This window comes from Phallusia mammillata, chromosome 6, assembly GCF_965637545.1.
Source record: "Phallusia mammillata chromosome 6, kaPhaMamm4.hap1.1, whole genome shotgun sequence".
Lineage (NCBI taxonomy): Eukaryota > Metazoa > Chordata > Ascidiacea > Phlebobranchia > Ascidiidae > Phallusia > Phallusia mammillata.
Genome location: NC_137257.1, coordinates 7814332 through 7826307, shown reverse-complemented (window position 1 = coordinate 7826307; position 11976 = coordinate 7814332). Strand labels below are relative to the sequence as shown.

The 11976-nt window shown below is 37.2% G+C and overlaps 1 protein-coding gene across 1 annotated transcript; it reads left to right on the top strand.

Moving 5' to 3' along the window:
• Window positions 1-7399: 7399 nt before the first annotated feature.
• LOC145232921 (uncharacterized) lies at window positions 7400-10106 on the top strand. Its single transcript, XM_080097591.1, has 5 exons — window positions 7400-7513; window positions 7920-7977; window positions 8045-8116; window positions 8557-8744; window positions 9500-10106. Exons 1-5 carry the CDS (start codon window positions 7445-7447, stop codon window positions 9653-9655), a joined length of 543 nt encoding a protein of 180 aa, XP_079953717.1. The 5' UTR covers window positions 7400-7444; the 3' UTR covers window positions 9656-10106.
• The last annotated feature ends 1870 nt before the right edge of the window (window positions 10107-11976 follow it).

Sequence of the window (11976 nt, the reverse complement as noted above, 5' to 3'; positions counted from 1 at the left end):
AAGTAAGATTCCAATTGGTCGGTTTGTTTCTTTTTGAATATGTGTTTGATGTCCGAAGATGAACGATGGGCGAGATATGAGAAGAAGCCCAACTAGGGCCGCGGCAGAAAAAAGTATTTCCACAAAACCGCATGGTTCTAAACAAAGATACAAAAAAATAATTTTTATTAACTTCGTACCTATTTTTAGGGTATTTTTATGGTTAATTACTAAATCGGACAATGTTTTGTTTTTTATGTGCAGATGATCAACGGTATTTCACACGTAAAATAACTAACATAACTCCAAACAACAAAAAGACACGATCCAATAGTGTGTTTTAATTCTATATCAGTAAAATCAAAGGTTTATTTTGTTTCGTTTTTCAACTTACCCTTCAGAAAAAAGAATGCAAATATCCCTATCAAGCCGATGGACCCCCAACCAATGACGGTAGCATCGCTGATCGTTAAGAAGCTAAGACTTAGGTAAAAGCAAAACGACGAAAATGCTCCGCCCAATCCTACCACTGGTATCAATACGTTTAATCGTGGTTTTTCATCAACAAAAGTCCTTCCATTCCATTGCATAATTGGCAGCATGAAAAAGTACTGAATCGAAAAACGGAACATGAGTGCCATCTCCATGCTTGCCTCTTTCAAATACTTCACCAGAAATCCCATGAGCGCACTAAGCAACGCAGCAAGCAAGGCGCAAATAAGTCCGGTCAAAGATGACATCTTTCAGTGGGCTCTTATGTGACTGCAATTGTCTTATTACCACACTTTTTGAAAAGCTACATCTGTCGTTTAGAAAGAAACTTTGCCATGAATTTGTTTTTTTTAAAAGAAGCCCATGTTTCTGAGATATTTTTACGGATGGTTTTGGCAACTTTAATTTAAATTGCAAAAATGCCTTAATACTCAATATGTAATTTGCGCTGTATGAGGTTAACGAGTTTATCCTGACAAAAAGAAAACTGAAACCGCCTTTGTCTAGACATACCGACCACGTACTTCCACACGTTTTACTGTGAAAACGCTATTGTTTTGTGCAATGTAGATAAAAACACACTGCGCACAGAAATAAAAAAACAAATGTTTGGCCCAAAACTGGCAAAAACCAAAAAGCAAAAGCAAATAAAGCCCAAGCTCAGCCTGTATTATAAGTTTACCATGTTGAAACTACGACACAAATGTGAAATTAGGCCTCAACCTAGCATGTTTAATTCAAACCAAACCCCAAAACAGTTGTTCTTAACCTTTTTTAATATACCGAACCCCTACGACTTTCTGCTACCTTTCGTCGATCCCCAATATCACAAACATTTGCAAAATGTGTTTAGATTTCTTGTGTTGAAGATAGATATTGGCGTTGGTCAGGGTAATAATACTTAAACAAGGTTTTCAATAGACTCAATTGCTCAGCAATTACTGCCTTCAGTTTCTCTAATTAGTCATTTACATTGTTGGTGCTGCTTATAAGCTCATCTAAAAGTGAAAAGTTGGCGAAAGTGTCAATTTCTATGCGTTTTAGCCACACTTGCAATTTCTTTCGAAATACACTGAGCATCCCACATCTTTGCATTTGACAACTGAGGTGATGTTGCTCACCAAATAAGTTCAAATAAGTCAATGAAAAAAGAAATTGAGTTCTGTTTGTAAGGCAAAAACACGACTTACAACTTTCTCTCGAGACAACCAGTGAACTTCATAATGGTAAAGCAAAACATTAAATTGTGAATCCATCTGTTTGCCATGATTGACGGCGCGTCCTCGCATGTAATTTACAGTTCCATAGCAATTTTCAGAGCTACAGCAAGCATAGGAGGCAATGTTTCTGAAGCAAAGCCGTGTCGGTACAAGACGCACAGAGTAAAAGTAATTTGTGGAGATTTACTCTTCACCAAAGCCCCTCAACCACACTTCGAGCTTATCATGGCAGGAGTTCAATCACAGATGAAACCACAATAGACCATTCATTGTAAAGAAATTGTCCACGATTTTTTTCACATCAACTGCCTGAGAAGGTTTCTCGAGCTGTACTCGAGAAATAAGAAACTCTTGTTTGACCTCTACCTCTAATCCCAAGATGTAAACAAACGCGAAGAGTTGGCATAAGTTAGCAACATAGGTTGTTTCTTCAAGTTGTAAGCTAAACTTTGTTGGACTCCTCTTTAAATCATCTAGATCAGGGCTTCCCAAACTGGGGGTCGCAGAGAGCTGTACCAATTTTGCAGAAAGTAATCTTGCGTAGAGTACGGGGGTGAGGGGATGCCGCACAGCCCCGGCCTTGACCTTTGTATAACGTCACAATGGCATGTTTGTTCAAGTTACGTCGGTTTTAAAACGTTTCCAGCTTAGCGCTAACGCACTTGTAGTCAGGCCATTGATCGAACAGAGGTCGGTTGAAACGCAACAATTGCAATTGTTTTGAAATACACAGGCATTTTAATGCAGCATAAACATGACGTATAGTGTTATTTAGCGCAATAACTTTCTCTTATAAAAAATAGGCAATAAATCTACGATTTCTAAGCAGTGTTTAATATCCGTTTGCAAATAACTGCAACGGCCTGAATTTTGTCCAGGTGACCTCAGTTTAGGCGTTAACAATACATGATTTGAAACATGAATTGCTTTTACTTTTATTTTTCCGCCCTAACAAATTACTTAAAACACAAATCGTTGTTAAAATTGCCAAATCGGCAAATTGTCCTTTACGAACGTGCGTATGTTCTCGACGCACAGCAAACGTCCAAACCACAAGAAATTGTGACAAGTGCCTATTTGCAAAACAATGTGACAGAAGCTAAAGACAAAGCACGTAAAAGTTATCGGTGTTGGAACGCGTAAAGTAGTAGACTCCGAGTACCGGTAGGTTGTTTTTAGTTTTCGCTCAAATTTAGCGTTTCAAAAAATACAACAAACTAATCGTTTGCACTGTTTATCATATTATCCGTAAAGGGTCGCGGAAAATTTAATGAGATTAAAAGGGGTCGCGAACAAAAAAGTTTGGGAAGCCCTGATCTAGATGAGACTGTCGTCTTTTGATAGCGGTACCAACGAAAGTTTGTCTTTAGACGCTTTTCCCAAAATAGTGTTGGCCATTAAAGAGAAGAGCATATGACAGTCTCTCGCCTATCGTGTGCGGTTTACCTTCGTCGCAATTAAATATCTACCTTCATATGACACTGTGAGAATTGGTTTATAAATTGAAATAAATCCGCAAGGTTGCATTTGAATCAAATCCAGCCCTCTTCTCCTCCAAATCATCAAGTTTGGCACTTTATAACTTTGCTGGGAGTAGCTTAACTAGCTATTACAAAAAACGCACTGAGGACGAGGTGTTCCATCTGATTCTGTTGCACAAGTAAAATCATACCTTACATAATCTTCTTACCACTTTCCTTTTAAGACGACATACTAAATAGGCAATTAACAACGGAGACATTGCAGAATTGTAGTCTAATAATTCTAGAAATTAGTTTTTCTTCTAACAATAAACTGTATTTTTTTCTGCTTACAAGAATAACAATTATTGCGCGCGTCACAGAAGAATCAGGCATTACCAGTGGTTACTGGTTTACATTGAAAGTGTTTAAGAAACTGAAGATTCTTTTTGGACCCATCGCCAAACATATGATACGTATTTTTTTAAATATTGAGAACCTTCGTCAAGCCACTGAAACGGCTTTGTCGACCCCCAAGGGTTCAAACTAACCCAGGTTAAGAACCACTGCTCTAAAAGGATTAGTACTAAATTTAAGCTGAAATAATATTGATATCCTTATGTATTAAATTCGTCTTTAAAGTTTTTATGCTTAGCGAACTTTTTCATAAAAAACGAACTTAACTAACAGTTTTTGCCACAGAGTGTATTGAATTCTGAAATATATTGCTTGTAAAACTTTCGTTGTGCTATTAACATATAGATGTTGAAACTAAACTATGACTAAGGCTGGAATAAGTTTTCAAAATAACTGTCTGCACGAAATACTAACATCATTGCTATTTCTGCCTCGCTGTTCAAACGTCCGCATTTACGACAAACAAACCATCACGGCGCCTGCTCTGTCAGCAATTCTCGACAAAATTGATGCGATACTTGCGGCAATGTTTCGAGTACATGAATGCCAAAGCGTTTTTCCGATTCATACCAAAATTGTGTATCGCGTATACCATTACTATATCGTGGGCAGATACCATTACTATGAAATGGGCAGACGCGGAGAATACAGCTACGAGCGAATGTTGGTCATATGTCCAAATCGACCTCCATAAGCCATTTGAGGGAAGCATTTTGAAATCAACACGCTCAACAAATGCACAGTGTTTGAGAAACATACTTGTATATTTACATCAGGCCTTTTTTTCCTGATTTGTCAATATTTGGCAACGTGGCGTTTTCCTGTTAACAAGGTTGTTTTATTGATAAAGGCAGCAGTGGCTGTAAATAGTACGGACACTGTTCCATACAATAAAAGTCTCCCATTTTGTGAAAAGCAGCCAACTGTTGCACGTCTTTGCCCAAATGTTGCCATGGAAGTCAATTTTTGTTATGACTTAAAGATTTAATGTGGCAGAGAGAAATTGTAGTCCTTGCGGAAACCTATTGTTGTTTAGGAATCCACATGCCAACAGCAGAGAGCTAGAATACCTGGTGAGGTTAAAACCTTGATGGAGGAATACAAAATGTGGAAATACATATGCATAAGTGTAAAAGCATATGAGCCAATAAATGATAAGCAATTTTTATTTACATTGATACTGTGACACTGAGCCGACTTCACTGTGGTTCCCAAGCAGTTGCTTGGCCACTGTGAGCCAGTTTCATTTGTGCTATATGCCCAGTTGTGGCATCGCACAGACTGGGTGATGTATGGGGTTGTACCCTGTTGCTCACCACAAACTGGAGTGCCGTTTGATGGCTATACTAGCCAATGCGGCCGATCTCTCGTCACCAGCTGCACTGATGAGACCTTATAGGTCGAAACAGTGTACACTGTCTGCAGCTTAACATATGCACAAGTTAGCGTATTTATTATCCCCACATGCGGCTAAATCAAACGTTCTGGCGGCTTACTGACCCATCCTTTGACAACCCGGTGTAATCGAAAGAGAAATTGTAATAATAGAAGGCTGTGGTAGGCCTACCAAAGGCTAAAATTCTGCAATTATTACTTGTACGTTTCGGGTTTTAGTGACTTATTTATGCAGTGTATCCATTATATACTTTGCTACATTTTGCTATGAAATCGATTTTATTTGCATTGAGTGATCCTCAATTGAAAAACAGATATTGGCACAGCATTGACCATGCATCGTATAGTTTTACTTTTCCTTTATTTTTAGAAACATAGCATACCCATCTGATAAAATATGACGTCATTCGGTTTAGCAATTAATGCTGTATATCATTTTTAAATTCTTTACTTGGAAAGAATCAGCCAGACCTGTAATGTATCCACCATCCAGTGGGCAATTTTAAAAGTTCAGGATTTTTTTGGGGTGTTGCACCTTTTGCATCTGGGCTGGTCATGGTTTGTCTAACTCTAACCTGTGTGCCGAGAGAAGTGACTCTTTTCAAAACCTGTGTGCCGAGAGAAGTGACGTTTATTCCAAAACCACATAGTTTATTCGTTACTGCTTTGTCTGTTCGTTTTTTTTGCTTTCATTTTAACATACGTCATATTTAGGCCCTGGTTTATCTTAATGTTAACTTTGTTTTAGTATATTCACACAAGAACAATGTGTGTTGGCCTTTTACCTTTCTTTTTAAGCAACTAAAAGTATACTTACGCTAGCTGTGCTGATGCCCCGATTTAGATTCATGTGCCTTCAATCGAATTTACCGCTCGAACGTACGAATTACTTCTTGAAAAAAATGTGTAATTCGAGGCAAACATGATTTTTTTACAAATTTGGTTCATTACGGAAGCCACATTAACCTTAAATTCAGAACATAATGGAATCTTGTCTCAAAAGTGCACACCACACAAAAATTACCGATTGCGCACAATGATTTAGAAACTCTTTTTTTACAAAATGCTAATACGTGATACTAAATGCGTTTTGTTTAATTACTTACAACTGCTATTAGTTTAATTACTACAAAATATATATTTACGTAGACGCCCAATGTGCGTAGTTTGATTAGTCACATGCTCATTACGCGTTAAACCTACGGAAGCATGGTGTCAGTGATGATATAGTGGTGTCCTCTAACGTGAATTCTACATAGGCTCGCAGTCGCAATGCGTTTGTTTTCGGTTTCCAACACACTCGTGGCGTAGCTAAGTCTTGTCAGAACTCTACAAAGCCCTTTTTTTCTCTATTGTCAACCATTGTGCGGATTTTAAATGCGGTTTCGTTAGTTCAATTTCGGTGGGGACAAAGCGCTTTCGGGACGGACTCGTATGTTTGTGTGCCCAGCAGTCTATCTCACAAACCCTCCCGTTTGCCTGACAATAAAACCATTGCGTGACGTCACTCCCACGTGACGCGCATTGTCTGCGGGACTTGGAACAGATTTGCAAACTCATTGTGAGGTTGACAGTGCCGAAAATCGAGCGTTTGTTTTATTATCGATGATAAAGTAACTAGCTATTCGCTTGGTGAACTATGTTGTTTTTGATCATGTATTGTTGTCTTGGAAGCTGGTCATACAGAAACTAGAACCGGATTTGGGACAAAGCTTTGTATACTTGTGATGTACATTTAAGTGATCGCTTAAAAAAACTGGCGTGCAAAAATTGGTGTGGGTTAATATGTGTTGGAGAGTTTCTGCATTGTTTTTTATACGTTTGTGCACATTTTATTGCATAAAGGTGCACAGTTTGATGCAGAGTTTAAGTAAACAAGGGTTGTCATTTGTATCGAAGATGGACAACAGGAAATTTAATTCTATGCTTCAGATCACAGACCCGGTTGTTGAAAAATTACTATTTCTACAAAACGAAGGCAGGCAAAGATTAATGTATTCACTGTTTGCCCTATAGCCGGGGTAGTTCTGAAAACAGCAGCGCTTAAGTTCTGGAAACTTTTACACATAACTTAACGCTAGCAATTGAAGAAAGGGGAGCTGAATGACAAGGCAAGTTTTTCAGTGTAAGAGTTTACTTAGTTTAGAGTTTAGACTTGAGTTAAAACAGAATTTCTCACATTGTTGTGTCACGATTATTTGTTTGCCGCTTTCATTTACGAAATCTGCCCACTAGTTTTATTGACAACAAATTCATTATGATGTATGAGAGTGTATTCCAACATTAAATAATAAAAGTGTCATCGTTGTGATTGTTTTGGAGTCGCAACAAAGCTAAGTTTTCAACAGCAAGAGTATGACTAAGAGTGTAGATTTGTGGAAAAATATCAAGGATTACGATTTAGTATGCCTACTAACGGTTCAAAATAATGTTATACTTTATGCTTGTTTATTGTAGGGGTTTTAATAACTTACTCTGAAAATGATTACATTAGAACACATAATTTGGAAGTTAGGATTGCCTTTGATAATTCAAGCCGCTTCAGCATTGGTAAGTCATCGTGAGGCTTTCTGTATTGGTGTTATTTTTTTTCTTTGTTTCTAATTAGTGATGCACCGAAGTTTCGGTTGGCCGAAACCTTTCGGCCGAATACGCTGTTTTTCGATGTTTCGAATTTTAAAAAAAGTTCGGGCCGAAACCGAACTTTTTGATTGCATGAAATGAATGCCCAAACTATCATTTTCACCAATGCAAAACGTCATAAATGGACTAATTGTGGTATCTATAAAATACGAGCCACGTTGTCTGCAAAATATTGCAAGTTTAGTAAAGCTTCCAGATGGTGTAAATGATTTTGATTTGTCATAATTCACATCACTCGCCTCAAAGACACAGGGTTCAGTTGAAAACATCCATAAGAACATGTTTATTTCACCGCATTCGTTTTTGTTTTCAGGCCAGACACAACAATCGGCGACAATGCAATGACAACGATGATGACGACAGATGTGAAGGTAACTCTACTTTGATGTGAAAATATTTGATTGAACCCGTCAGTTAACCCTCGCAAATGCATTTTAGACTTTTTCAGTCAAGCGGCTTACTGTTGCGGAGACAAGTGTTGTTACTACTGGCGGTGGTATGCAAGATGGTGTAAGTTTCATTTGTTTTTGTTCAAATGTTAAGGTTTAAACCTCAACCGTAAAACATGTAACATAACATTGAAATTCGGACAAACCAGATGAAATTAGGCCCTTTTTAACTTATAACAATTTGTTGCAAATTTACCTGTCGTTTAATATCGTTAGTGGGCGACAAATTCAGTTAATGTTACACAAATTTTGAATCTCGTTTTTACTTGCAAACCGCCGAATTGTGTTTGAAGTAAATCAATATGTGTCGGTTAGGTAGCAAGTTATATGGCTATGATTTAAGAATGGGTTAGAAGCTGATTGTCATGTTATCAATTCATTAGTTGTTGTTTTGCTATTTCTGTGGATCGTCTGATAAAGGGTTTGGTTGTAATGTTTAATTGTGATTTGTGAGGGGTTTAAATTCGCAAGGAGGTTAACACTACTTGTACCGGTTTTTAGACTTTTGGTTTATTCTTGGTCTGTCTCTAATGATCTTGAGCGGGTGCGTGACTTATTGGTGCAAGAAATCGAAAATGAAACATCAGAGGCGAGTTGGAAACTCTTCCAGAACCACACGACACACTACGATTGCTCTTAACGCAACTCCCAGCAATTCCGAAAATACCATATACCCAACACTTTCGCAGGTACAATAACTTAACAAAAACTTTTTGGCTTAAAACGGCAACAAATGCCAGGATTAGGAATTAAACGTGCATCGTTTTAAGTGTATTATCCTGCTTACAGTAGACGGATGCAAACTTAATGTTGGGACCAATTTTATTCATAGTAAGGTTGTCTACACACAGGTGTTGTACAACGCTACAATCGTTTGTCAAAATTGCGCTTATTAGTTATAAATTCGCAATGTGTTCTTTCACCAAGCGAATAAATTAATTCAACTCAAAGAAGAAAAGGACGCATTTCGAGCCAATGGGGACCAATTATTTACATAAAATAATAAAAACATCTAAAAACAACGTACGAAGTTTTATAGCAAGCGCATCTACACTTTACAGAGAAAAACAAAATTAAATTCAGTATGACGACGCACGTTCAGCCAATGTTTTGATAAACCGTTGGAACTATGGCGCCACAACAACAACGTTTTCTTTTCATGTGAAAATGTAATACTTTTATTGTTACTGGTTCAGCTAAACGACGCTGTTGAAAAATGCTACAATATCACAAAGTTCAAAACACGTAGAGAGCAAGCAATTTGGAAGATATTCTTATGAATCGTTTTACACAAAACGACTTTCCTTTCCTTAAAGCGTTAAACTTTTGCCTTAAAAACAGACACTTCACATCCATACATATCCTTTAAAATTAAGAATACGTGTTTCAATTCCTAACCATAGTCACTCAATTTCTATCTTGTAACCGTTTTTGTCATTACCAGCCTGTTCGGCCACCAGACTATCCACCAACGTACCAAGAGATCGCTGAGGCACAATCTGGAAAAGGCAACGCCTTTAAGAACATATATTTGCCCTACGAAACGGGCAACGAAGCTCCCCCACCCTACACATATCGCACAACTAACGAGTTATTGTGATTTTGTTTATCACGTTTTTGTCGCTTTAACGGTGACTAAAAGTGTTGAATTAATTATATTCCACAAGAATTTGATTTTAAATCAGTAAGTACAACTTGCTTTTGGAAAAAGTTGAAAATAGAAAAGCTTGAAATTTTAATAGTATTTAAGACTAGCAACTGTCTTCTATTGGTAGATATTCGATTTTATAATGTGATATGCTGCACTTGTTTTTTTTATCTGTCACTGTATTGTTTTAAGAAAATTGTGTTTTAAATATTGAGTGCACTTTGATTAGGCTTTGGCTTTGCACGCTTGACAAAGTTATAACCTTACTAGTGATGCTGTTTTTTGTAAATAAAGCTGTTTCTTATTGTCATATACAATGATGCTGTTTAACAAAATTGATGGAAACGATTTCAACATGTTAGGCTACTTACAAACCTATATTAAAACGGTACTTCTGATGCGCCATATAAGCATGTGTCTTCATACAGTCTTTAACATGTGAAAATAAGCGCACAAACAGTGTATCCAGTAATCACTTCTGAATTCTAGTAGTTTTTAAATGAGTAGGGCACAACTATTGTTAGACTTAGAGAACTGAACTAACAAATGGTGTTGACGCCAAACATTCAAAGGCTTAGTTTTATATATTTGCCTTTGTCGACGTGGTGTAATGACTCCACTGAAACTCACAAATCACTCGTCAAAACACGTACACCTTGGTAGATGTGTCTTATATCAAATCTGCCTCCTTAATTCGGAAACGGCCAGAAACCTGCAAAAACGGCTCACCAACCGAAGCCAAAAACCGCCCAATGGTTTAATTTAGGCGGTGCAGCTTATTAATACTATAAAATCTTTTTAATAAAATACTTGTATAGCCGAACCTTTCGTCACTTGTGCCACCCAAAGAAAGGCCTATTTTACGAGCCAGAAACTCTTTTGTAAGTACCTGATTACCCAAACAGCGCGCTCCTGGTCATTTAGCGAACTGGTCTTAAAGGCAAAGAAAGGGAAATGCTGATAAATACACATTTAACAGGACTTCAGTTAATTTTAGATTTACAAAAGGCTTGTTTAAATGTTAATCATGGACAAAATTTATTTCGTAAAGTCATTTAAAATTCGATGACTTAAAGCCGACAAACTTCTTGGGAAAAACCCAACTATGATACAACTTAATATGATTCTAAAAAAATAATAATCACCTTTGATAGGTTACTCCATTTTTCATATTTGTACTCGATGAGTTACACCGCTGCCATGTGTTTGTTATCAATTTTGTTATATTCCGTAAGATGGCGGTATGAGTAAATTACAATTACTTTTGAAGAGGTCAGTACAAGTTTTTATTACGGGCGTCCTTAAAGTCCATCCCTACAACATAGTAATCCTCGAAAGTTCCATAGTGCTGTAAGTGAGCCACTGACAAGGTGGTCTAAAACAGGGATTCTTAACCAGGGGTACGTATACCCCTTGGGGGTACGAAGCACCAAAGCCGGGGGTACGACATGCAGTGTGAAATTATACGCTATTAGGCATATTTGTGAAGAATGCGTAGCAAGTTACTTTGTTATATTTCTTTGACTGATTTGAATTGACTGATTGTTAGTGTGCTGTAAATATTGTTGAACTTACAAGACTGTTTTAATGCATGCATTCAACGCACAAGTTATAAATACACGAGTTTAATTTCTGTTGTTACAATTTTGTTTACTTCCTTTGGCCATTGTAGACAGGGGGGACGAGAAACTTTTATATACGCTCAAAGGGTACGAGCACTAAAAAGGTTAAGAAACACTAGTGTAAAATCATTGTTTTGTTCATGTCAACATTGGAATAATTATGAACAAACGTTAGATAGGGTTTCTTACTCGGTAGTCGCTGTATTCCTGAATCCGTTTTCAACGACAAATGCTTCTGCGTTTTTTTACCCACTTCTTGTTTTATGGAAAGTATTTTACACTTGGAATTCTCGCAATGTTATGTAAAAAATCGTTAATAAAACAACTTAAGGATTGTATATTTTATAATAGATTTTGTATTGGAACAACCTATGGTTACAAGAGCTTACGTGATCACCGTCAGCGAAAGCGTGATTTACAAAGAAAGTAAATACCAGTGACAATGCAATAGTGCTGAGGAGAAGGGTGCAATGTGGATTCTATAACATGCGCAAGATTACGCAATGTGACCACTGACAACAAAGAATTGGCAAAAGGGACAAATGTGTCCATCACCTTTACCCTAAGTACGACATAAAATATGTTTAGTTTTCGGTGTTTAAGGTTGACCAATAACAAGCAGGTGATCATTGCTATGTTCAGTATAAGTTT

Excerpts from the sequence above, each read along its gene's own strand:
- LOC145232921 (XM_080097591.1), top strand. The coding sequence starts at position 7,445 with ATGATTACATTAGAACACATAATTTGGAAGTTAGGATTGCCTTTGATA. Across the intron at positions 7,514-7,919 it reads TTCAAGCCGCTTCAGCATTG|GCCAGACACAACAATCGGCG; the intron begins GTAAGTCATCGT and ends TTTTGTTTTCAG. Across the intron at positions 8,745-9,499 it reads TATACCCAACACTTTCGCAG|CCTGTTCGGCCACCAGACTA; the intron begins GTACAATAACTT and ends TGTCATTACCAG.